Source organism: Trichosurus vulpecula, chromosome 3 (genome assembly GCF_011100635.1).
Source record: "Trichosurus vulpecula isolate mTriVul1 chromosome 3, mTriVul1.pri, whole genome shotgun sequence".
In the NCBI taxonomy this organism is placed as follows: domain Eukaryota; kingdom Metazoa; phylum Chordata; class Mammalia; order Diprotodontia; family Phalangeridae; genus Trichosurus; species Trichosurus vulpecula.
Window position 1 is genome coordinate 410,034,583 of NC_050575.1, and position 26,789 is coordinate 410,061,371.

General features: G+C 48.9%; 2 protein-coding genes and 1 long non-coding RNA gene across 4 annotated transcripts in view; 2 read left to right on the forward strand and 1 right to left on the reverse strand.

Moving 5' to 3' along the window:
• Window positions 1–4,836, reverse strand: part of UBXN2A (UBX domain protein 2A) — a 28,937-nt gene extending 24,101 nt beyond the window's left edge. Inside the window, exon 1 of the mRNA XM_036752088.1 lies at window positions 4,452–4,836. The gene's annotated coding sequence lies outside the window, so the exon portion shown is untranslated. The remainder of the gene's footprint in view (window positions 1–4,451) is intronic.
• Window positions 4,837–4,937: 101 nt separating this feature from the next.
• Window positions 4,938–6,229, forward strand: LOC118841307. Its single transcript, XR_005009849.1, has 2 exons — window positions 4,938–5,081; window positions 6,065–6,229. It is a non-coding gene; the product is annotated as an uncharacterized LOC118841307 (long non-coding RNA).
• Window positions 6,230–7,069: 840 nt separating this feature from the next.
• ATAD2B (ATPase family AAA domain containing 2B) overlaps window positions 7,070–26,789 on the forward strand; it is a 98,851-nt gene continuing 79,131 nt past the window's right edge. For both annotated transcript variants that reach the window (XM_036750876.1, XM_036750877.1), the window contains exon 1: window positions 7,070–7,300. In XM_036750876.1, the coding sequence (XP_036606771.1) occupies window positions 7,070–7,300 (231 nt within the window). The remainder of the gene's footprint in view (window positions 7,301–26,789) is intronic.

The following is a 26,789-nucleotide window of genomic DNA, read 5'->3' on the forward strand; positions in this document are numbered from 1 at the left end:
TGGCACACTGATGAGGGTCTCCAGGTTTTCATAAAATTGTTCTTTAACCTCATCATGGATCATCATGGTGGAAGCATATACATGGATGATGGTGGAGTGGCATTTTCCTTCAAGTGGCAATGGCATTGTCATGAGCCTGTCATTCACTCCTTTTGGGAGACATACAGGCTTCTTGAGTAGATTAGTTTTGATTGCAAAACTTACACCAGCTTCACGGCACTCCCCTTCACCGCAGCCACTCCAGAAAAATGCGTATCCAGCTCCAACTTCAGTAAGCTGGCCCTCATTTACCAGCCTTATTTCACTCAGAGCTGCTATTTGGATGTGTTACTTGCTGAATTCTCTCACAACCAGAGCTGTTCATCTTTTCAGGTGTACTCGATTTTGTGTGGTCTATAAGTATGCACTCAATCCATGTGCCGATGGTGAGTAGAATCATATTTGCTGAAATTTTTGTACATTTTTTTGTGTTTTGACCACAGGGTGGGATCCTGACCTGCCATGGGTAAGCAGGTGAGGGTTAGGTTCAGTGAAGCAGACAATTTTTAGGGCACCTTTTCTAGCCCCTTCCTCGTGCTGGAGTTAAGCAATGTAGTTCTTCAAAAAGGCTGCTTAGACACCTAGGGCATTGGGTCTAGAATCCCACTGCTGCTTCCAGTGACAGCCTGGGCCGCCTGTGTGCAGGATTGTGACTACAGCTCCCATTGTATCCACACCTGCAGCTTCATCACTTGCCTGTTGCCACAGGACTCTGAGATATGTAAAAATGGTAAAATGGTATGGGTGACGTCTTTTGATTTGTGCGTAAATTGGATTTAAGTGAGGCAGAGCTGCTTGAAATCACTGACTTTGCCCTCTCTTCCTGAGTCATTAAAGTCCACTGGCTGGACAAAAGTCAGGACAACCTGAGATGGCCCAGGATGTGATGGATGACTTTGGTGTCTTTGATGTCTGACCAAGGTCTAAGTGCTCCACAGCTCCTGCTTCAGCCACCTTTATGGCTGACGGAATAGATTGTTCTCACCCACCCATTTCACCAGGAGAAGTCTTCACCTGCTTGGGGCAGACACTCCCCTAACTCACCAATGGGTTTGATGTTTGTCACTTACCATCAGTTTGGTTCAGCCCGTCTGCTGAGACAGTTTACTGGGGTGTGGCCACTGCACATGCCACAGCTGCTTGGAGCTACAGGTAAGAGCTGGTGAATCAGGTGGACTCCAGAGGGGGAAAGCAGGCCTCACGCCATAGGTGCTGGTCTTCTCCAAACACCCCTGTACCCCAATTATTCCTTTTATACAGCTAGATGTTTATTTGTTTGCTTGTTTCCCCCATTAGACTGTGAACTCTCTGAGGGCAAGGGCTGCCTTGTGCCTTTTTGTATCCCCAGCACCTAGCACATGCAGTGTTTGGCACATAGCAGATGCCTAACAAATGTTTACTGAGTGATTAACTCCTCTTTGGGTCTGGCCATCCCAAGCATTCATCTAGTTACATTATCTACTGTCTAGCCCATATCTCTCCCCCCACCCCCCAAGAACAGCATGAGAGACTTAATAGCAATAATAATAGCTAGCATTTATCTAGACTTTAACATTTGCAGAGAGTTGTACAAATATTTATTTCATTTAACCTAGTGAAATGCTTTCATGAAATTTAGGCAAGGTACTAGTAAAAGCTCACATTTAAAGAAATTAGAGGGTGGAAGGCAGAGCAAAAGTTGGCAAAGAATGCTGAACCAAAATAGACAATTTCAATGACGTGAAATTAAAAAGTTTGACACAAACAAAATCAATGCACCTTAGATGAGAAGGAAACAGACAACTGGAAAAAAAAATTCTTGCAAATACCTGTAACAAGGGCCTGATGTCCAAGGCACATATGGACAAATATCAAATATGAAAACAAATATGCTATAAATATAAAATAAATATAACATAAAGCAGATATAAAACACACTATACACACATGTATACACATTGTGTGTACACATAATGCATACACACATGTTCATATGTGTATGTATATGTGTACATATGTGTTTCGACAATCCAGCTAGCAGCTTCTGTGGGGGTGTAAGATCCACCCACAGCCAGCACCCAGAAAGCTGTCAACAGCCCAGGTTCTTTTGATCTGCTTAACTAAGGAAAGCAAGGTGAAGGGGCTGGCAAGCTTACTTTAATTTAGCACACAAATATCATTCACTTAGTTCAGGGGAAAAAGTCAGCACCCTGAACTTCAGAGCAAAATACAAACAAATCACAAACATCAACAGACAGACCCAATACAGATTCATAGTTACTAATATCTAGGTTCAGCCCGGGAGCTCAGAGCAAGGGCTGGCCCAGAGTCACGTGCCACCACTGCTGCGACAAAGAGCTTGAAAAAACAGACAGCCAACCACTGGTTTTTATATCTTTTTCAACGTCAAGAGCGAATCACACATGCGACTCACCCACGTGATCTAAAATCCTCAGAAAGAGGAGACTTAAACCCACGTGGTCTAAGAGCCTCTGCTGTCCCAGACATGTAAACTAGGCCCTCCCTGGAGTTAGCCCCACCTTGGGCCCCACCTTAGTTGCCAATCCACACCCACTAAGGTTTTACACTTAAAAGGGGTCTTGGCCTGGGGCTTAGCACCTAGTAAGGATTACTCAAAGAAAACAAAGGCCATTTTGCTTACCAACACACTATGTATAAATATGTCCATGAGCCATTCCCAATGGATAAGGGGTCAACACTTCTTAGAAGACTTGCCAACTTACTAATAACTACCACAAGAGAAATCAGGGAAGTGCATGAGTATAACAGTGACATGCTCCATCTGGCCCAGCAAGTGGTCAGAGAGGGCAGAAGCCGCAGGACAAAGACACACTGTTAGTCCGTGGAGTGACCACAGTGACCCACGTGCCCCCCTTCCCTCTCTGACTTCAAGACTCAGAAGACAGCTGTCTGACTCATAGACCATTTCCACAGGGACCAAAGCAGCTGCGGTCAGTGGGGGAAGGTTTTGAGGCCTGATCTATAGAGAACATGTAGACCATAGAGGAGCATGGACTGAGGCAGCAGGCAGGGTCTGGGAGGCTGAGCAGAGCCAGGAGAAGGGTGTTTTCCCAGCAATGGAAAGAACACCCAAAACTGCATCATCTAAGAATCCAGAAAGGAGACCGAACACCTCTTTCCCTCCAAGGCCGAGGTGGGGGACCATGGGTGGGAGATGCTGAATGGAGGCTGAGTGGTCTCTCTTTTCTTTCGTAGTCATTGTTTTAAGGGAGGCTTCCCTGGGCAAGGAAGGGGCGGAGGGGGAATGTATTTGAAAATGATGGTGACAGAAAAACCAAAATCAGCAATAAACTCATTTCAAAACACTTAGGTTACTCCTCACTCTCCCCCTCCCCCAAAGTGGCATAGATGAGAAAAGGAGGAAATAGGGGAGGGGTGCAGGCAGCTAGGCCTACAAATGCACTATGGGAGAAGCCAAATCCCCCCCTCTCCCGCAGTTCCTCAGAGTAACCCCATGTCTTCCACTCACTGCCCTTCCCTGCTGTGGTGGCCTCCTCTGGCCTCTAAAAAGTGGTGCCTAAAACTGACCACGCTGCTCCAGGGTCCCCAATCCTACAGTGTGCAGGACCCCAGAATCCTCCTCCTGTCCCCAACCATCTGGTCTCATTCTTCTTCCCTGTGTGTTCCTGGTTGGAGATCTTGTCCGTGTTCCACCCAACCCCCTCCCACAATCATCCCCTCTCCTCAGAGACTTTCTCTGACCTCTCTGGTCAGGCTTTGGTCCAGCCTCACTTTTCTAGCTTCCAGTCGTTCCTCCACCTTCCACTGCCCACAGGCTGACATTCACCACTCGATTTCCCTGCCTCCACTATCTTCACAATCCCTGGAATCTCATTGCCCCTGTGGCTCCCCTTGGCCTGGGGGGTGCTGAGCTCCATATTTCTGAGCCCTCTCTTAGGGGTCGTCCCCAGGCTGACTCCTTTGGGGTCCACTGCCCCCCCCCAACCCTGGGGGTACAGGTGGGGGAGGGGGAGAGAGCCTGGGCGAGGAGATCCGGGGACACCCTGGGGTAGGGGGCGTGCCCAGACTTTGCTGGTAAGCTCAGAAGAGGCAAGAAGGGGTCCCAGGAGCTTCGGAGGCAACCTGGGAAGGCCCCCCCCCAACTCCTGGCTCAGGTCACCTAAGGCTACTGCGGTCAGCTGGGCTGGGTCTGTGCCTGCCCACCCACCCAGTGAACCCCTGAAAGCAGCCCCCTCCACACCCCAGGTACTCCCGCCCCGCCCCCAACTCCTAGCTCGGGTCACATACAGAGACTGCGGTCAGCCGGGCTGGGTCTGTGCCCACCCACCCACTGAACTCCAGAGAGCAGCCCCGTCCTCACGTCTGGGGCCCAGCACTTACCCTTCCTCTCTCCCAGCAGCCCCTTCCTCCCCCCAGGTCCCCTCTTTCACCTGCTCGCGGCCGCGCGCGTCTGCACCACCGGGACTCCCACCTAGATCTCCAACTTGATTCCCCAGACGTAACCCTTCCTTTTTCTCCTCCTCCTCCTCCTCCTCCTCTTCCTCTTCCTCTTCCTCTGGGACGCACGAGCGTGCGCAACCCCGGCGGCGGGAGCGAGCGCTGGGCCAGGCCCCCGCGGGGGAGGGTCGGAGGCTGGGGACCCCCAGGGGAGCCAGGGGCGGGGTTGGGGAGCCCGCTGGGTTCTAGCCCCCGGGTTCTGGGCTGGCCCGCCGGCGGAGTCTCCAGGCCCAGCCGTGGGAGGGCCTGCTTGGGGTGACCTTCGGGCCGCAGGCTCCGGCCAGTCCGGGCTTGGCTTCCGGCTCTGTGCTGGGAGAAGGGCCCAGAGGAGGGAGGCGGAGCCCGTGAAACTGACAGACTTGGAAGCTGACCAGATGTGGGGGGGAAGGGAGGGAGGAACCGCGGCTGGAGGGGCTGAGAGCTTGGACCGAGAGGGGCGCCTCGGCCAGGTTGGAGGCTTGGGGACAGAGCAGGAGCTCTGGTGTGGACAGGTCCAGCTTCAGCTGTCTACCGGACTTCCAGCTGGAGATGTCTGAAGGGCAGTTGGAGATGAGAGACTGGAGGTCAGCAGAGAGACTGGGGCAGGACAGGCAGATCTGAGAATCAACAGCACAGAGATGGTCATTAAATCCACGGGAGCAGAGGAGATCCCCCAAGGAAGTGGTCTAGAGGGACAAGAGGACAGGCCAGGACAGAGAGCTGGGGGACACCTGTGGTTAGGCAGGGTGACTGATCCAGCAAAGAAGATAGAAAAGGAGCAGGTGGGAGAGGGAGGAGGAGAATCAGGGTGGTGGGGTGTGTGGGTTCTGAACATCTAGAGGGAAGACCAGACCCTGGAGAAAAGCGTGATGGATAGTGTCAGAGGCTGCAGAGGGGTCAAGGAGAATGAGGATTGAGAAAAGGCTGTTGGATAGGGCAACTACCATCTTGGTCACTCTTGGTGGAAGGATGAGGTTGGAAGCCTGACCCTAAGGAGTTGAGAAGAAAGTGAGGGAAGGGAGTGGAACCTTCTCAAGGTTAGCCAGAAAAGGGACAATAGCAGGGATGGAAGGATCCCTTGAGGATGTTTTCAATATGGTGGAGACATGGGCATGTCTCTGGGCAGTAGGAGAGAGGGGGAGAGTGGGAATGATGGCAGTTAGGGGGTCGGAGATCTTCTGGAGGAGCTGGGATGGAAAGATACCACATGTACCTGTACTTGCTTAGCACTTAGTAGGCACTTAATGCTTGCCTGTTCACTGACTAGGGGAGGGACTAAGCCAGAAAGGAGCTCCCTTTGTAATCATGGGGGGAGTGGGCCTTGGGGTTGGGTGGATGGAGTGGGTCTTTTGACACCCTCTTGCTCCCTTTTTGGAAGCTTGATCAGAAGTGATTGGATTACGTCCCTTAGGCCAGGGTTCAGTATATCTTCTCTGGAGGCCTGTCACTTTATGTTCTTAGATTCCTAGAGCAGCCCATGAACTTGTCTTCAAAAGTGTTTTGATAATAGCATTTCGCCAGAATTGGTTTCCTTCATAACCCTATGCATTTTATTTTGTGCATTTAGAAACATGGTTCTGAAAAGGGGCCAACAGGCTTCTCCAGACTGACTGACCCAGAAAAGTTAAGACCTCCCTCTGTCCCAGAAAGATGCTTTGGGCGCTGACCACGGTAAGGAAGGACAAGGAAGGATCCTGGCACAGAGTGCTGTTCAATAAATCTTGGCATGTGCCCTTGTTGTGGATGTGTCCCTTTCCTCCTGTGAATGAGCACAAGGTCACAGATGAGCCAATAAATCAGAAGATGCAGCAGGGGGAGCATCTCCAGCACATGCTGGGGCCTCCTTTGGGGGAGGCTATTTTACATTGTTAGCTTGAGGACTTGCACAGGGTCAGTCTCTTGACAGCCTACACTCAGACTGAGGGCTCTGTGGGGGTGGGGGGGGGGCAGGAGCCCATCCCCGGCGTTGGGCTCCTCCCCAAGCCTCAGGCTCCACACCTTTGCCCCAGGCTGTCCAGCTGCTTTTTGCTGCCTTCTCCTGTCCCGGGCCCCCTTGGCCGCTGAGCCTCTTTCCTCTCTGGGAGGCCTCAGTTTTTAAGAGCTGTCGGACCGGCCAGGCCAGGGCCTCCCACCACCATAGAGACGAGACGCGCCGGGCCTAGAGCGTCTCGGTGGGGAGGGGTGGGGGGGAAGGGGGGGAGCGGGGGCGGTGCCGGCGCTGGCGCGCACGCACATTTTCTTCGCTCTATCTTGCGCGCGCAAGCCCGACCCTGCCGCTGACGCAGGCGCAGGCGCAGGCGCAGGCGCGTACTCAAGGACGCCACACGCCGTTACGCATGCGCGCACGCACGCCTCCAGGTCCTCGTCCCGTCCCGTCCTGTCCCGCGAGCGTCGGGAGCGCGCGCGCTAGAGAAAGGGGAACGATGGCGGCTCCGCTGGGCCGCTCCCGAGGCCGCTGACTAGGCGACGCCGCCGGGGCCGGGGCAGGGGCCGGGCCGGGCCGGAGCCTGCGCTGCTGCCCAGAGCCCGCGGGCCCGAGCAGCGAGGCGAGCCGGGCCGGGCCGGGGCGGCCATGGTGAACACCCGGAAGAGCGCTCTGCGCCTCCTGGGCGGGAAGGCGTCCGGGCCCGGGGCCGGAGGGGCAGGCGGGGGGGCCGGCGGAGCAGCCGGGCCCGGAGGTGGGCACTTCATCTCGTCCCGCACGCGCTCTTCCAAAAGCCGCGCGGTGGGGGCCAAAGCGGGCCCTGGGACGGCGGCGGGAGCCGGAACGGGAGCAGGAGGCGGAGACCTGGACGACACCCGGGTAAGAGCCCGAAGCATTTATGGAGCTCCTGCCGTTCGCCCGGACCTCCCCAGAGTGGGGGGCTGCGGGCGGCGAGGGGGTGACAGGGGGTGACCCCGGGCCGAGGGCGCCGCCTCCTTCCCTCTGCCCTGTTCTGCTCTGAGCTGCCCCGGCTGAGGAGTCAGGGAGACCCTCTTCAAATGGTGGGGGGGGTGCAGGAGGGCCAGGCACAGCCTTCCTCGACCTCCCTCCGCAGCAGAACCCCGCCCCTCCCCTACCTGTGGCTGAGCCTTGGGCTGCTGCCCATTGTCCGGGGGAGAACACTGAGGCCGGGGTGGCAGAGTCTGTGCTTTCGCCGTGCAGCCCCAGTGGGTGCGCCCGGGAGGTGCAGAAGCACCGCGCTCCCTTTCCGCCTCCATGGGGGTAGGTGGTCTTCATGACCACGGGCATTCCTATCAGCACGTTGGATCCTCACAGCCACCTTGGGAAGGAGGTGCCTGTTACAGCGGAGTAAACTGAGGCAGACGGGGGTCTGAGGCGGGATTCGAACTCAGGGCCTTGGGTCCCTGCGCCACCCCCTAGCTGCCGGCGGGGCCTAACCTTTCCAGAGGGCGGGTGCTTGGCTCTGCCGTGGGGGCAGCTGGGTCTTCCCGTGCTTTCCAGCCCCCATTGATGGGCGCCCTCTTTGCTTCCCCCCAAAGGAGCATTTGGAAATCCTGGAGAAGGGTTCAGACTGGGGAGGGCCCGCTTTGGGGGGTGGGGCATGTGGCATAACCCACAGGATGTCTAGGAGTAGTTGCAGTAGGGAGTTGATTCTGGTTCCAGAATTGGAAAGGGGGCAGCGGCTGGGACAGAGGGGGGGCCCCCCCCCACTCCCAGGCTGACCAGGGGGCTGCTGGGGCTCCCCGGGGTGTGAGGGGACGGCCTGGGAGCGTTTGGGAGCGAGTTTCTCTCCTCATCAGTAACTGGGCTTTCAGAGGGTGGTTACCAGTTCTCTACGCCTTGTTTTTAAAAATGTTTGATTGGTATCTTATATTTTTTTCTTCCCCCTGTGTTTCCTGATACATCTCGATTCCCTACCACTCCCAGCGACGGAAGAATAAAAAGGAGGGCCAAACCCCAGCCTCCCCCAAGTTAAGCCTTCACAGGCCGCCCTCCACGCCCGGCCCACTTCTGCAGAGAGAGGAGGCCGCTTAGTCATTAGGGTCTTGCAACATTCTCCTTCGCCTGTGTGGTTCTTTGGATCCACGTTGTCTCATAATGATTGTTTTCCTGGTTAGTTAGTTCTCTGCCAAAGGAGCGCCGTCTCCGGGAGGCCTTTCCTGGTTATTCCCTGTACAGTCACTTTCCACTGCCTCAGTATTTCTCTCCTGTGTTTGGCTGTGTGTGTTCTGTCTCCCTTGTTGGGAAGGCAGCTTGTGGAGGGCGGGTGTGTTTTTATGATTTCTTTGTGGCCATCATCTCTCAAACTCTTTGCTCCTTAAACCTGATCTGGTTACATCTCCCTCTCTTCCCTATCTTGGCCCTGCATTGTCTTCTTTTCTTTTGAGCCCCCCTCCCTGTCATCCCTCGCTGGGCTAGCCTTGCCAGGCCTCAGCTGTGGATCACTCCCACCGGCCTTTGCCTTTGGTCCTACTCGTAGGATGCAGAATGAAAGTGGAGAAGATCATGAAACCATGTTGACTGAGTCCATTAAGAGTAATGTTCCCATATCCCCCAGGACCCTGATGCCGCAAGGCAGTCTCATTATACCTTCCTAATGGCTTCACAAGCCCACTCACCAGAGTGGCTTTCCCAGATTTATCTGTCCTGCCTCCAGTCTTTTAGAGTTTCTTTTACTTCTTCCTTTGCCCTGTTTCATGTGAAGAGGTGGCCCTTCTGACCAAGGCTGCCCCCTCTACTTGTTCAGGCCATCTGTTCAATCCTTGCTCCTCTAGCAGACTGCTCCTGCTTTCATCTCCATGCTCACTTTTGACACACAAGCCCAGGTCTTCTTCGTCCTCAAAAAACCTCCTTAATCCTATCATTTTCACTAGTTCTTCTCCGATTCCTGGCCATACTCCTTGAGAAGGCTGTCTGTACTCAGCACCTCTCTTTCCTTTTTTCTCATTGCCTTCTGAACCCTCTGTAGTTTGTTTCCCCACCCTATCTTCCCACCACAACTGCTCTCTCCAAAGTGACCAGGCATCTCTTACTGGCCTTTTCTCAGTCCTCATGCTCCTCGACTTCTCTGCAGCCTTGGACCCTGTTGGTCACTCTCTTTTCCTGAATCCTCACCTCTCTCCTGGTTCTCCCCCTCCCTCATCTCTGTCTTCTTGGCTGGGTCCTCATCAGGTCATGCCCACTAACCATGCATGGCTATCTCTCAGCACTCACCTGGGTCCCCTTCTCTACTTTGTGCTGTTTCACTTGGAGATTTCATCATCTCGTGCAAAAGACTTTCAGATCTATTTGTCCATCTCCAGGCCAACATCTCCAACTGCCTTTCAGATATGGAAAACTGATTGTCAAGTAGACATATGAAACTCAGCAAATCCCAAACCAAATGCATTATCTTTCCCCCAAAGCCTCTTCAGAACTTTTTTGATTAGCGTTGAGTACAAAACGAGGCTTGTGGCCTGGGTGGCATCGTCATCTCACTCTTGCCTCCCAGATCCAATATGGTGTCGAGATCTTCGAATTTCACCTCTATGGCATGTCCAATACCCCTTCTTTTCATCTCTGACAGGGCCCCCACCCGGGTGCAGGCCCTCCTCACCTTAGGCCTGGACTGTGCTATAGCTACTGGGGAGGGGGGATCTGTTTGCCTCAAGGGTCTCCCTACTCTAGTCTTTCCTCCACTCAGCTGTCAGCCTGAGAAGTTTTTGAGTGATCCGTAAAGGTCGGTCCTCCAGGAGGCTTCCCTTCTGAATACTTGTCTAGTCCATCTGTCTTTTTCAGACTTAATAATACCAACTGACATTTGCATAGTGCCTACTACACATCAGGCATCATGCGAAGTGCTTTACAGTTATCTCATTTGATCTCACAACAACCCTGGGAGGTCAATGCTATTATTATCATCCCCATTTTACAGTTGAGGAAACTGAGGCAAACAAGTTGTGACTGACCCAAAGTCACCTGGCTAGTAAAATGTCTGCTTCCTTGTGGAAGGTACTAGGCCATGTGCAGGATCTTGAGTTCTGATGTGGTGAATTGAGTTTGTTACAAAAATCTTTACAGTTAATTTCCATTTTTTTCTGCCTTTTGCCTCTTTTTAGTTTTTTCTTTAAATACCCACGGGATAATTTTGCTTAACCTCTTGTCATTTTTTTTCTGCATTGTTCCTCAGTTTTATGAGATGGTGCTGTTGGTAATCTTATGTTACAAAGTCCTTAGAGTTGACTGAGGAGTTTGTTTTTGAAACAGGTGCTGCCATCGGCCACAAGATAGGCATTTGCTGGTTGAGGCGGCTTTCCAGGCTCTTTGTTCCTTACTGGTGCTGGTTGAGGCCAAAGCAGTTAAAATTCCTTGTGGAGTGATCTCCTTCTGGGTCAATGTCTGCCTTTTTCTCCATTTCCCTTCTTTTCCCCATGAACAGCTCATTCACCTGAGTTTCGTTGGAGTTTTGTCAGTCCTGTGCCATATCCTATTTTCCTTCTTTCTTTGATTTCGAAGTTGATTTTGCTCTTTGCTCACCCAAGTCTGCCCTCTCACTAGATTGGGGCCTGGCTCTGAAGGATTTCCTAACCATTAGAATCAGCTACTTCCCAGTGGTGGGTTTGGATGCTCTGGATGCTGCTTGGCTCTTTTCTCAAGGAAAAGCTCATGATCCTTCTTGATCTGAATAGGCCCCAGGAGGTTTTTGGTTTCATTCCTTCCTCCAGGTCTACACCCGTGCATTTTTGCCCACTTCTGCATTGAAATCATTCTACGTTGAAGTATGGGGGGGTTTAATTTGGAGCATCTTCTCTGGCTCTTTGAAGATTGTTTCTCTGTTGTGTTGGTGTGTTGCCAGCAGTGCTTTTTAATTAATCTTTTGCAGGTGCTTATCATGGTCACTCTAATAAAAGGATCAGTCAGAGGCATTTAGGGTTAAGGTTAGAGTTGGGGAGGGTGGGGAAGGGGAGTTAGGGATAACCCTGAGGTTGGGAGCACAGCCTCCTGGGGGGGGTGGAGTCTCAACAGTAAGAGGAAAGTTGGGAAGAGGGAAGGGTTTGAGGAGGAGGGGAGAAGGCTAATGTGTTCTGTGTTGGCTAAATGCTGAAAAGGCTATTTGGTGATCTTTGCAGCCGGGGGGAGAGCAGGTTCAGTTGACTCTTGAGACTGGAAGTCAGATTGTGAAGGTTTGAGAAGGAGCCTCCTTAGTTTGTCTAAGAAGAGGAGAGTTGCTGGATGACCGCTAGTGTGGCTGGATCCAAAGTAGGGGTTGTTATTTGCAGTTCCCCATTCTCTGCCCCCCCCCCCCCCAAGCAAGAAAAGTGGAGCCTGTTACAGATATGTATAGGTGTGCAAAACAAATATCTGAATTAGCCACATGGAAAAAAAAGGAAATGAAATGTAAAAAAGAAAGAAGAGCTCCTGCTTCATTGTGCCTTGTATGTCAGCCCTCGGTCTGGAGGTGGGCAGCGTGTTTCATCAGGAATCCTTGGAGTTATGGTTGGTCACTTACTAAAAGTCTTCCACAGTTGATTGATAGCAGCCATATTTCTGTTACTGTGTCGATTGGTCTCCTGATCCTGCTCACTTCACTCTGCATCGCTTCCCTTCCCAGGTGTCTCTGAGATCATCCCCCTTGTCATTTATTCCCACAGCTTGCTCAGCTCTTCCCCAGTTAAGGGGCATCCCCTCAGTTTCTGGGTGTCTGCCACCACAAAAAGAGCGCCCGTAAATGTTTGTGTATGTAGGGATGTGTTTCCTTTTTCTTTGCGTTCTTTGGGATGTAGAGCAATAGAGATATCACTGGGTCCCATAATTTTCTGGGTACATGGCTGGACCGTTGCTTCACCCGCAGTGCCTTAGGGAGTCTGTTTTCTCACATCCCCAAATGAGGGGGGTGTTTTCTGGGGGAAGTAGTCAGAGACTTCTGACGATGACAGAGTACGGTTTCGGACTTGAGGATGCCTTCTCCCATCCTTAAGTTCCTGTTCTGGTGAAGTTTTGAGGCATTTGCCACCATGCCCTGCCCCGTGGGTACTTTGTACCCTTCCTTCATAGATGTGAGCTACTCCAGGTCAGGGACTGTCTTTCTGTATTTGTGTGTCCGTTGTGTGGCCTTCAGCAGGTGTTTAATAAACGCTTGTGGTTGACTTTGCTGGAGCGGCTGGAGGCGATTGGATCCCGGGTGGACGTTGAAGGGCTTCCTCAGTGAGAAGGCCCGCTACTTGATGGGAGGTGGGGGTGACAGTGGAGCTGGGGGAGTGGTCTGAGCCATGGGAAAAGAGGAGAGGGAAAGCAAGCATTCTCCGCAGATGACCAGAGGGAGGTCCTTGAGTGAGAGGGTAGGGAGAAGTGCAGACAAATAATTGCCTCTGGAGTTAAATCTGCTGAAGTTAATGTTAGATGATATTTCTGAGCATAAATCAGTCAGTCATTAAATGTGTATTAAGCTCCTACTGTGTGCCAGGCATTGAACTAAGAAATGGGGATACAAAGAAGGATCCTGCTCTCAAGGAGCTTACAGTCTAACGGGGGGAGGGTGTCACCATTTCGACAACTCTGTACAAACACGCTGTACACAGAATAAATCAGAAATAATCACCAGGAGAAGGCACTGGCGTAAGGGGGATCAGGAATGCCTTTCGGTAGAAGATGGGGTTTTAGCTGGAATTTGAAGGAAGCCAGGAGGCAGAGATGCAGAAGGAGAACCTTCCAGGCATGGGGGACAACCAGAGCAAATGCCCAGAGTCTGGAGATGGAGGGCCTTATGGGAGGTCAGTGTCATTGTATTGAACAGTACTTGGGGGATTGTAAGGTGTAAGCAGACCTGAAAGGTGGGGAGTAGGCAGGTTAGGGAAGGCTTTGAATGCCATACAGAGGATTTGATATCTAATTGGATAAGGTAAGAGTAAGCCCCAGGAGTTTATTGAGTAGGGGTGGTGGTGACATGGTCAGATCTGAACTTTAAGAAGAAATGGGGAGAGACTTGCTCCCCTCCCACGCCCCCGGGGCAATGGCCTGCCCCACGGCAAGGTGGTGGCAGTGTCTGAAGAGAGAAGGGGCATGGAAGGTAAAAATCAACAGGGTTTGGCATCAGACTGGCTGTGGGAGGGTAGGTGGTGGGGAGGATGGCAGTGCCCTTGAGGAGGAGGGGAAGGAGAATAATCCGTTTTGGATAGGTTAAGTTTAATATATCTTTCTGACATCCAGTTTGAGATACCTGAAAGGCAGTTGAAAATTCAAGCCTGAATGTCAGGAGAGAAATTAGGGCTGAACAAAAAAAAATCTGAGAATCACTTGCACGGAGATAGTAATTGAGTCCATGGAAGCGGATGAGGTGGCCAAGTAAAGTCGTCTAGATCAGGGCTTCTGAAACGTTTTCCACTTGCGACCCCTTCAGCGTGTCTTAAATTGTGGGTCACAACCCTGTGAGGGTCTAGAGGGAAAAGAGAAGAGGGCCCCGACAGAGTCCTGAGGGGATGTCCATGGTCATCAGAGATGACCTAGAGTCGGAGCCAGCAAAGGAGACAGAGGGAGCCCTCAGGGAGGAGGAGAACCAGGGGAGAGGGAAATCTGGAGAGAAGAGAGTAGCCATGAGAAGAGGGGGATTGCACTGAGGTCAGGAAGGATGAAGATTGAGGAAAGACCATTGCATTTGGCAACTAAGAGATCACTGGCAGCCTTGGAAAGAACTGTTTTTGTTAAAAGATGTGAGCCAGACTGCCAAGGGTCTGGAATGGAGTGTGTATGGGTAATTGGGATGGGACTTTTTTTTTTATTACTGTTTTCTCTTTTAAAATGCTAAAGTAATCAAGTGCCTTTGATTAAGTCTTGCTGGGTGCTAAGCCTCAGGCCCACACCCTTTTCTTGATTAGTTTGTGAAGCCTTCCATATAAACTCAGAGGTTAGCATTTTGTTTGGGGCTCTCATACTCTGGGAGTTGTAAAGGAGCCCCCCCCCTTTGGAAAAAAAAAACCCAGATGTTGGTGCTTCTCTGGTAACTATGTATATAGTGATTTGGTTAGACAGAAAAGTTGATTTGTTTGTATTGTCTCAGTTTGTACTTACTCTGAAGTTCAGGGTGCTGGCTTTTCCCCCTGAACTAAGTGAATGATATATGCATGTTTGATTAAAGTGAAATTGTAAGCCCCTTAAAGTTTCTTTCCTTAGAAAAGCAGATCAAAGAACCTGTGCAGGCAGTCCTCCTGTGCGGTCTTGTTGCTGACCTTGTTGGGTCTCTCATCCCCCACTGCAGCTACTAGCAACATTGTTGTTATAGAGGAGGCGAAGTGGAGGCACCAATCGCAGGCAGCCTTCTCAGGGAGAGGGAAAAGGGGCTGAGACCATGGCTCCTGAGAGTTATTGGACCAAGGGAGGGGTTTTTGAAGATGGGGAAGACTCTTGGCAGTCTGGCTCAAAACCACGTCTTTTAAAAAGTACATGTTAGTAGGAGACAGGGAGAAACTGAAGCTGTCTTCAAGAGAGAGAGTGGAGATGATTGGAGGAAGAAGGACGGAATGAGATCCTTTGTGCACGGAAAGGGCTTTGCCTGGACTAGGAGAAGGGGCACCTTTGTAGGAGGTGGGCGTGAAGGAGGAGAGAATCAGAGGAGGGCAAAAGGCTTCCCTGTGCTGGAGCCTAAAGCCTGAGAGGGCATGTTCTGTTTCATTCGAGGTGTGTATGAGCTGTGATGGGGACGTTGGTAGCCAGGAAATTAACAAACTGGAGAGGATTGCTTCCTTGGCCCTCACAGCTTTCCACATGATCTTCTGGCTCCTCCATCTCTGCTGCTCTGGGTATTCTCTCTGCCTTTGCCTGTGCCTGGAATGTTCTCCTTCCTCTGCTCCAGCTGCTGACCTCCCTGGCTTCCTGTCAGTGCCTACTAACGTGCCCCCTTCTACAAGAATCTCTCCCTAGCTAACCCTTCTTCATGCCAGGGCTTTCCACCTGGCAGTTTATTGTCTGTTCATCCTGCGTAGAACTTGTCTGTGTAGATTTGTTTGCATGGGGTCTCCCCAATTAGGGATAAAAGGGACTGTCTGTTGCCTTGTTTTGCTACCCCAGTGCTTAGCATGGTGCCTGGCACTTGATAAACATTTGTTGATCAGTTGACTCTCAATCTAGGGTGCGCCCATCACTCTACCTCCTTTCCATATATCATGTGAAGGGGAATGTAGGCTCTTTACAAAGTTGACCAGCTTGTGGTAGGTTTTTGGCATATCTGTGAAATTTACTTTCTAATCTGTAGGGTAGGGAACCTGTAGCCTCGAGACCACATGTGGCCCTCTAGGTCCTCAAGTGCGGCCCTTTGACTGAGTCCAAGGTTCACAGAACAAATCCTTTTATGAAGGAGTTTTGTGCTGTGAAGTTTGGATTCAGTCAAAGGGCCGCACTTGAGGACCTAGAGGGTCACATGTGGCCTTGAGGCTGCAAGTTCTCCATCTTTGTCTCAAACGTTTTTGGTGCCAGGATCAGTTGTTTTCTGTTGCTCAGGTGCATAGCCTGAAATTTTTGAATTTGCCCTTTCCTTTTTCAAAAGCAGGTTGGAATGAAACCTGCTGGCTGCACATTTTGGTTTGTTAATTTTTACTCTATTTAGCAAAGAATTGGCTCCACTTGAAAAATTCCTAGGTGGGATTATCAACTTTCCAGTAGGATTTCCCTTCCTTGTGGCTAAGGTGGCTGGTCGTTTGCCTCCTACTTGGGGACATTCCCCAAGGTAGTGGGGTTAGCTTCCAGACTGCTGCCAAGTCAGCAGCAGCCGAGGGCCTTCTATGGCTTAGCAGAGAGCTCTCCCTTGTGGGGCAGGGCCAGGAGGGTGGTGAACAACTGTCAAGATTGACTTATCTTATCTGTAGGTAGAGTTGGCTTGTTTACCATAATCTTAGAGCCTGTTGTGCTATTGATATGAAAAATTTAAAAAAAAATGATTGTTCTAGAGGTGGGGAGTACAAATATTTCACAAGTTTGTTCTTTCTGTGGGACTTGGAAGTTCTAGCTGAGAGATAGGAAGCAGCTAGTTAAATGTTCCTTCTTGACTCAGAACCATTTACAAATGGGTTCCATTGGCTAGGAATAGATGTTCTGGAACAAGAACAACCATTTTATTGCAGAACTTGGGAAGCCCCCTTGATATCAGTCTGAAACCTACCCCCAATGGTGTCTGGCAGTTTAAAGGCTCCTGCCCCTTTGACCGTTGCCTTCTCTGCCAGATGACCGCAGGATTTCACTTGGGAACCTTTAAAGTCCAGTTGGGCAAGTGCCTGAAGGCAGCCTGGTCCCCTAGCGTACATGACCCCTTCATTCTAGGTCCACTCTGTTGTTCATCTGTCCTGCCTGTTCTGTAGACACACCTCAGTGGATGGGCACCTTGGATGGGCAGCCGTCTGACTGCACATCATTATCTGGGCAGTTGAGGTACTTCATCCACTTGAAGCCACAGCTTTCTCCCAGGGGGCTCTGCCAGGTTCAAGGGTTTGGTGCCAACAGTGACATGTCATTGACAGACTAGGGCCACCTGGAAGAGCTGCCTCAAGAAATCTTCTTCCACTTGGACTTTGAACTGAATCTCCATTCCAGCGTGCCCCTTTGGCTATCAGATGTCCTTTGGGGCTACCCCATGTCTCCAACTTATGATCAAAGGGCCATGGAATGGGGTTGTTGCTGCAGGCGTGTCTGCCTAGGAATCGTGAATGATTCCGATGTGTGGACAGGAGAGGCCTTTTTGGAAGAGGGACGTTTGTTCTAACAGATCTGTGCTTTTTCATGATCAACAGAAAGGAAACAGTGGGATCTTATATTGGCAATACTTCTCAAATACCAGATGGTCAGGCTATGATCTAGTGTGGATTATCCCTTGTGAAAGTTTGTTCCCTCCTGATAGCCTGATTGGGTACAGTGTGTGTGCGTGTGCATGTCACATGTGTTTCTCAAAGATTTCAGATAGATGGGAAGGCACACATGGGGACTGGCAGTTAATTTCTCTCAGCCACTTGTTTTGGGGTGGTGTTCAACAGCTCAAAATTTCTTCTCTGTATTTGGCAGTGTGGTACAGAGGGTCTAGATCAGAATCTTAGCTTTGCCACTTACTTGCTGTGTGACGTTGAGTAAGTTCCTTCACCTTCCTGGACTTCCTCATTTGTAAAGTGAGGAGGTTGGACTCTGTGATGAGGAGATCCCTTCCAGCACCATGCCTGCAGTCCTAGGATTACATAGTCATCTTGCTTGCCTGTGACCCAATCCTTCGGCTCCCTGGTGTGCTGCCTCCAGGAGAGCTCTGAATACTGACCTGGGAGGCCCCCTGCCCAGGGTGGTTTGTCTTAGGAGATAAAATACAGAAAGCACTTTGTAAACCTGAAAGTGTTCTGTGAGTGTCAGCTGTTGTGGTTTGTTAGAGGTGTCCAGAAGTGGGTAGATGAGTGGCTGCTTGTAGTGGAAGGTACTGAGTGGAGAGGAGACTTACTTAGATTGAGGAAGACTGGCCCTTTGTCTCAATATCCTTCTATCTACTTTAGGAGCTCTGATTTTGGGGAGTCCCTATGCCATCCTGGGCCTCACCCTTCTTTGTGAAGCAGTGAGGAAGTCGAACTCATGATCCCTAAGGAACTTTTCGTTAATTCTTCACATTAACATTCTCTAGATCCTTTCTTGGCTCATGGTGCATCCTCAGGGAGGGAAAGTGGAGGAAGGAGCATCTCTTGAGTCCAGCCCTAGTCAGAGTTGAGAACAGTCTATTTGTCCAAGAAATGAACATGTGGTCTGGGCTGCAGGAGTGTCTTTGGTGACCTGTGATCTTGCTGGTCCAGAGTCTTGTCCATGGCTCATCGTGAACTTTTTGCAGAGGCCCAGCCTCCTCTGTTGAAGCCTTCTTTCTCACTCTTTGGAGATTTTGTGCAGCACTTGGCTGGCCATCTGTTATCTTTCTCTTTGGCTACTCTCCTGACCTGCCCCTTTTCTACTGCATTGTGCCCAGAAGGATGCCGGATCCTCTTTAGACCCTCTGTGGCTCTTACCATTGCTCTGAGATGACATTCAGTGGATTATGAGCCTACTTCTTCCTGTCTATAAAATTGCTGAGAATGTTGTGTTCCTGTGTGGGTCCTGGTGCAAGGGCTCTGCCTGGAGTTCTCTGTGTGGCATACTCTTGGCCCGACCCCATCCCTGGGGTCCACAGACCTCTCTGTCTGTCTTTCTGTGCTGAGTTGGGCTGGACAAATGACTCGTGGTTTTTTTCTGGATTTTTCCATCAAGATGTAGGCTGGTGCATTTTCTAGATCTTTTTTGTGGAGTTTGTGCTTCTAATCACCCTACAATCTTGGCTCCACCTGAGGTGATGTATTAAGGAAAAAGTAACATAGACTTCCCCACCAAGTGCTGCTCTGAATATGACATGATGGAGACCCTGGGTTCTTAGGGGAGATGGTTCCTAGCATTGGTGGCTGCCAATCGAGTGAAGGAAGTGCACTGTGTGCCCTTGCTATTCTGTGAGACGTTTATTAAGGCCATAATAACTTACCATCACTATAGCCTCTGGTGTTGAGATCTATATTTATACCTATACCTATACCTATGTGGTCTTGCTCTTTGATGAAAGAATTACCCACAGGGCTGAATGAAATCAGAGCATGTTGAAGTCTTGAGTTGGAATTGCTGAGATTTTCTTGACTTTTTTTCCCTGAGATTTTTTTAAAAACTTTTTTCTCTTACTTAACAAGCATTTCTTTTCTGTGCTTCTCTTCCACTTCCCCTTACTCCCATTGTAGAAGACAAAACCAAACTCTTGCAACAAATATGAATGGTCATGCAAAACAAATTCCACCATTGGAATGTCTAGAAATGGCCTTTTGTTTTATATCATCCCCTCTCAGTTAGGAGACTTTTAGTCATTGGTCCCCTGGAATCATGGTTGGTCATTGGTGAGGGTTCTTACATCTTTTTGTCAAGAGTGATTAGTAATTGTGTTCACATAGTCCCTGTTTGTAGATAACTCCCAACGATTTTATGCTCTCTATAGTTATTTTGAATGGAATTTCTCTTCCTATATCTTCTTGGAGGTTTTTATTGGTAACGTACAGAAATGCTGTTGATTTATGTGGCTTTATTTTATGTCTTGCAACTTAGCTGAAGTTAGTATTTCAATAGTTCTCTTTTGGGTTCTCTATCATTTTTTGTTTCTTTTTTGCCTGTGTTTATACTTTTGATGTGTTTTTCTTGTCTTATTGCTAGAGCTAGCATTTCTAACACTGTGTTAGTTATGGTAATAATGGACAGCCTTGCTTTACCCCTGATCGTGTTGAAAAGGCCTCCAGTTTACCCATATTCCAGATTATGTTCACTCTTGGTTTTAGATCTGTACTACTTAATCATGTTAAGGAAAGATTCATTTATTCCTTTTTCTAGTGTTTTCAATAGGAGTGGATATTGCCAACAGAAATGGATTTTGTTGAAAGGTTTTTCAGCATCTATGAATATTATGTGATTTTTATTATTTTTGCTATTAATATATTCTATTATGTTTACATTTTTCTTAAGCTGAAATACCATTTGACTGTCTCTTGACTATGAGTAGGGATGATGTCCTCCTTTGTGCTTGTATTCCTAGTACTTGGAACATAGCAGGTTCTCAATAAATACTGATTTTGAAGGAACTTGGGAATTTTGAGAGGTAGCAGTGAGGAGGCTGGACATTTCCAGGATAAGGACAGACAACACAGAGATGAGAGGATGGAAGATGGCCCATGTGCAGCAGTGTGCTGACCCCTTTGGCTGGGCCATTGAGTGTGGGAAGAGGATCAGTGTTTGCTAAGGCCCACAGGGCCACCTGGGGCTAGGCTGGAATGAGCTTTCTGGACTGACCAAGCTGGGAGCCCCTGGGATTTTGAGTAGGGTCTGCATTGCTGGATAGTCACTTTGGAATTTGAAGAGCCTAGAGAAGACAAATGAGGAGTCTGTTGCAGTAGGTGGTGAGGATTGAGCTGGAACGAGCCGTGTGTGGAGACATGGGATGGATGCCCCAAGTGGAGATGACAAGATGAGTTGACTGCTGAGGATGAGGAGTTGGGGATGGTGTTGAGGCTGCCAGTCTGAGTGCCTAGAAGTGGATGTGGACAGTGGGTGGAGAGGGATGTTCAGAGGATGGTTGAAAGAGAATGAATCTTCTTCCAGGTGTGTTGAGTTTGAGAGGCCTCTGGGATTTCTCAGGCAAGTGGCCATGAGTGTGCAGAGCCTTGGGCTGATTGGACAAAAAGATCTAAGCGTTACCTGCGTAGAGGTAATAATTAGACCCATGACTGTGGGTGAGGTCACCATGAGAGAGTTAGGAGAGAGGAGGGCCCAAGACAGAGCTTTGAGGTGAGATGACTGAGGAGCCAGCTGAGGAGCCGGAGAAGGAACAAGCCATCAGACAGGTGGGACAGGACCCGAAGGAGCAGGTAGGAGAAGCGGGGGTCAGCACTGTCCCATGTACCAGATAGGTTGAGAAGGTTGAGGATGGAGACAAACAATTGTTACAGTTGGTGATTAGAAACTTTAGTAACATCTGAGGGAGAATTTCTACTCCAGTCTTGTTGGGTTCTGTGTTGTAGGAGGGACATGTGTGTGAGCAGGGACCAAGGGACAGTGGTGGGCTGGAGATGAGAAAGGAGAATAGTGAGGCCACCAGGCTGGAGAAAACAGGAGGGCCCAGGTAGAGACTAAAGGAAGAGAAGATGGGGATGATGGCCAGGGACTTTGAGTTGGAGGGTCCAGGTGAATTAGGGTTAGCATCTATTTTCCCAGTAAAGCAAGGCAGGGTAGGAAAGCAGAGAGAACGTCTGTAACCACCTCTATGGGAAATGAGATAGAGGATCAGTTTAGGGAGAAGTCCAAGAAAATTGCCTTGCTGTGGGCAGTGTCAGCTTTCTGGTGTGGGAAAACTGCCTTTTCAAAACTGCCTTTAAAAATATAGAAAAGCCTGTCGATAGAAAAGCCTTGAAATATACTATATAAGCAAGAATCCACAACTGTCAAATACAGTGACAACTCGGGTTTGAGAAAACCAATAATTATGGCTGCCTTCTTTTATGCCCTTAGCTGAAACAGCTGCATAGTGTTTGGGTACACAGTAGGGATGGACCAACATCTTTGCTGTGCTTAAAAAAGGTACTGATGCCTTTTGTTTCCATATTATAATTATTTCTGGCCGAATCAGTTGATGTCTTTCCACAGTTTTTTGCTTTCTTCGTTGTAGTAATAATATTCCAATAGCAATCTTTTATTACACATTTAATTTGAGTTGCATTTCTAAGCATTTGGGCTTGAATAAATCAACATCTAATTTTTTTTTTTTTGGCCATAGGAATAATTAACAAACACACCTTGTTTTATGCCATAGGTATGTAACTAAAATTGTTACTTTGAGAACTGGGAGGGACCATAAATTTCTCATTTTGCAGTAGAAGACAGAGACCCAGAGAAAGTTGTGAGTTTTTGGTTTTTTTTGCAGATGCTTTGAAACATTTTATTTTATTCTTCATGGGGGCTCGGATCTGTGGGTGCTGTCAGAGACCCCTTCATTCTGTGAGGTGACCCCCAAGCCCTGCCTGATCTCTAGGCAAAGGAGATGCCAGGTGATTCCTGCCCTCTGGCCTGGCTCCTCTGTGCCTGGGCATGACTTGACTGTCTCCACTTAGTCTGTCCTGATCCACTTGGGCCTTTTGAGCTCTAGATGCTTCCCCTGGTTGTGCAAGGAGCTGGGAGCTTCTTTCTTGTGATTAGCCTGAGGCAAACAGGCTTGGTGAGAACCTCGTAGGCTGAGAGAGAATCTCCTGGATGTGGGTTCTGGCGTGGGTAGTCAGTCCCTGGACAAACTGGCCAGGCTTGCCAGAGTAGGGCCTTCCTGCTAGGTGCCAGATGCTTTACAAATATTACCTCTGGAGCAGTGGGCTCCATCTTGGGGTCCCCAACACTGCCTTCTGAGTGAGCCTGAACCAAATGAAAATATCATCGGGAAGCACTTCACAAAAGTATAAACCCAGAGTAGAACACAGGATAATGTTACTACACAGGCCTGCTGGGAGGCGTTTCCACTTGAGCTTGACACAACTGCTCTTCAGCACTGATTTGCTTCAAAGTCAGTTATTAATCCTTTTATTTTTTTTAAAAAAGAACATTTGGAGTCAGTGCCTGGATTTGAATCTTCTGATGATCATGACCTGTCTCACCTGGGCAAGTTCCTTCACTGTCTGGCTTCCTTCTTGCCCTCAGGTAGAATGAGAGAGTTGGGCCAGAGGGCCCTGAGGGTTGCTTCCTTTCTCAGGAGCCAGGGCCATGCCCAGGCCCTTGGTTCCCTCTGTGCTACACATTTTTGTGTATCCAGTTTCCTTCAGAATCAGACAAGTGTATCTTTAAATGTTTTAGTAAGTGAGTGTGAAGATAGTATACATTTGCTTTTTTTTTTGATGTGTCCAGTGAAACATAAGACTAGCAAAGAGACAGCAGACGATGTTGGGAAATACCATTTTGGCTTAACTTGGGAAATCCTCTGGCCGAGTCAGCACAACCAGTTCAGTATGAGAGTGTTTGGAAATGGGGTGGGAGCCTGTTGCCATCTTCTGCACGTTGCCTACCTTTCTCCCTCTCCCCACAACTTCAGGGCCTCTTCTGTTGAGCTTCCCTTCCTTTCCCCATGGCTATATCTGTTTATGCCCATTAGACTGAGCCCTTGATGGCCAAGGACGACCTTACTCTGTAGTGCTAGTATTTAGCACAGTGTCTGGACCATTGGGAGCGTTTAATAAATGTTTTTGGATCCATCGTGAGCACTTAATAAATGCTTATAGATTGTTGTCGCTACACACACTCTCTTTTGTTTACCCAGGTTGGCTTTTTCTCCTTTTCTCCTCCAACAAATATTATAGTTTTGCTTGTGGATGAAATGTAGGGGTTTGTGGTGCTTTAGAATTAAATGATTTGTTGCCCCTTTGATTAAATCCATCAAGTATTTATTAAGTTGCCTATACTTTGTGCCTGCCCTGTGTCCCCACAGAGAGACTAAAATAGCCCCTGTTTGCAGGATGCTTCCTCCATTCTCTTGGGAGTTGGCCAGCTTTGACAGAGTAAATATAAAGAGAAGGAATGCCAGCTGCTCTGGGAGGCTTTGGTGGGGGCATCATCTCTAAGAGGAAGGTGAGGAAGGTAAGGAAGAGTAAGGAAGCTGAGACAGAGATGAGAATGCAGGGCCTTCCAGACCTGGGTGACAAGTCAGCAAAGGCTTGGAGGCAGGAGGTGGAGGATGAGGAACCAGAACGCTTTGCCTGGATCAGTGTGTAATAAGGTGGAGCAGGACAGTTGGGGCTGGGCTCTGATGCAGAAATGGAGCTTCAGTTGCCTTGAAAGTGAGAACAGAAATGACCAACAGAAAGGTGTCCCCGAGATGAGTGTCCTGGCTCAGATCAGCTGCAGCCTTGGGGCCTGGAAGGACTGGCAGATGGATGACTGAGCCCCGTTAGAAACTTCTGGGAGAGCATGGGTGATGGGAAAAAGGAAAATGCTGGAGCTTTCAAAAAAGCTAAGGAAACAGCTAAGAGCCTCTGGGCTGCAGAATGGTAGTCTGACTGGTGTCTGCAGACACAAGGCGGAATGGGTCATTGCGATGGTGGAAGCAAGTCTGGTTTCCTCAAGGACAAGGTGGGGGGGGGGGGCCTGGCTCACCTCATGTCCTTTGGAACAGGACACTGGACTAGAGGAGAATGGATGCTGCAGTAGTGCAGACCCCGATTTTAGCCAAGATCTTTTTCTTAGGGAGAAGGTGGAGGGACCAGATCAGAGGAGAACATAGTCTGAGAGATTCAAAACTCATTGGCTGGCAAGGCTGAAAAGGGGAATTGCTTTTTTTTTTTTTAAATAAGTTTTTATTGATGTCTCTTATTTTTACATCCTTAGAGTTTTTCTCTGGTATCCCCCTGCCCCTTCCCAGGGAGCCATCCCATATAACAATTAGTATTTTTGAAGACAAAAGAAAAGAAAGGGGAAAAAAATCTGCATCTATTATTAATACATAGAAAAAGTCTGAAAGCTTCAGGTCTTCCATGTGATCTGGGAAGCATCCCCCTCCAGAGGGTGGCAGGGGTGTCCTGTCGTATTTCTTTTGAGTCTTGTTAATTGTCCAATGTCAGCATGGCTGGGGGTCTCCAGGGGAGTGTCTCAGGATCTGGGCTGCTTCACATTTTTGTCCACTACTTGGATAAAGCAGTGAATGGCATGTTCATCATGTTTGCAGGGGGCACCCAACTGAGAGGGAAGGCAGACATAGTGAGTGACAGGACTCAAAAGATCTGGACAGATGAGAGCATTGGACTGAATCTAATACAGTGAAATTCAGTAGGAATCACTTGTCAAGTCTTGTTTTTTGTTCATTTGTTTCAGTCATGTAAGACTCTTTGTGAGCCATCTGGGGTTTTCTTGGCAGAGATACTGGAGTGGTTTGCTGTTCCCTTCTCCAGCTCATTTTTAGATGAGGAAAACAGGGTAAAATGACTTGCCCAGGGTCACACAGCTAAGCTAGTCAGTGTCTGAGGTCGGATTTGAACTCAGGAATGAGTCTTCTTGACTGTGCAGCGCTCTGTGCACTATGGCACCCCTAGCCACCCCGTGAAGTCTTGCACTTGGGTACAAACAATAAATCCAGAAATTTAAGATGGATAGGTGTAGAGAAACAGCAGTTCTTCTGAAAAAGGTCTGGGAGTTTGATTTGCAGACTCGACATGAGCTGGCCACATGTGTGGTCCTGTCTTCTGCCCTTGTCAGACTTCATCTGGAGGATGACGGACCCCAGATTTGGAAGGCGTCTGGATAGGGAAGGGCCCGGAGGCTGTTACCTTAAAATTGGTCCCATGAGGGATGGCTTGGAAGAGGGCTTTGCATGATTCTTAGGCTGCAGAGCTAGAAGCAGGGGTGGGAGAGCTGTCCTATGCTGGAGAGGACAATTTCCTCTGGAATGGATGGCTTTAAGCTCAGGCTGGACATTTGTTGGTATGAGGGGGCAGAGGCTGCTAAGGGTCTGTGAGAATATATTGTTTAGGAGTGTTTTTAGATCAGCATGCCCAGAGAAACTTCAAGATGTGTGTGTGGCTGGCAGTTCGTTCTTATCAGCCCCAGAAGCATCCACTCTGTTTCGGGCACTCTGCTAGTAGCTGGGATGTCAAGTGCAGAGAATGAGAGTGAACTGACATTTGATTGGAGGGGACAACAGGGACATACATATAAACATGTATATGCTGCATAAATACAAAGCTGGTTAGTGTGTGGAATGAAAGACCCTCACCAATTAAAAGTTAATAAGGAGCCATCTCAGGATGGGAACAGAAATAAATTTTATTCAATTCTTGAGAATTGGGCATACCCCTTAGAATGAATTCAGCAAGGGAGGTGCTTTACAAGGGGCAAGGCACCCATAATTATACCTAACACAAGAGAATTCCCGCCCACCTCTGACCCTTCTTACCATTGCATGGGAGGTGGGCTTACAATCTGAGCATGAATGCTAGATAACCAGGAAATTGAGGCACAAAAACTCCAATTCCCATTCCCTTAGTTAATGATTACAACCAAAGTGACCTGTATAAATCTAAAGAAGGAGAATAGGATAAGGGGAGGGGGAGACCCTCTCCATTCTTCTAGAGTACCTTTACAGTAAAGGAAAACAGGTCACAGTGACCCTATTCTTACTGAGCAAATCTTTAAACCAGAACCAGAAGAAAGAACAAAAAGTTTCAGGGTAAACTTTCCCAGAGGCTGAGCCATCAGACTCTCACAGCCTCAGAATTTTTTATTTTTTACTTTCCTATTTCTTGATTTTTAAACATTTCTTAATATAGATATAGATGCATATTTATACATATCTTCCCTGTGAAGTCTTCACATTTTATTTACCTCACACATTAGTAAAACATTTCTATACATATACATACATAGATACATACATACATACAGATAGACAGTCCCCTGCTTTCACAGGGGTAATGTTCCTGGAAAAGGGGGCAAAAGTCAAAACCTCGAATGTTGATACAGGGTGTTCCTAAAGTCTGGACACTTAGGAAATATGGCGTCATTCCATCAAGTTTATGTGAATCTTGCAAAGCACATCAACCTTTGCATCACAAATGATGGAATCATATTGAAGATGTTAATATTCCAATTAAATAAAATGTGGTTGAAAATTTCATTCATTTCATTTCTTGAAAATATGCATTTTTTCCTATGTGTCTGCACTTTAGGAACACCCTGTACACTGAACCTATGGGAAATCAGGGGTTAGGCTCCCATGACCACTGATTTTTTGCTAGAGATTGCTGGAAGTACACTTTTCTGCATTTTTTTTTCTTATAACAAAACA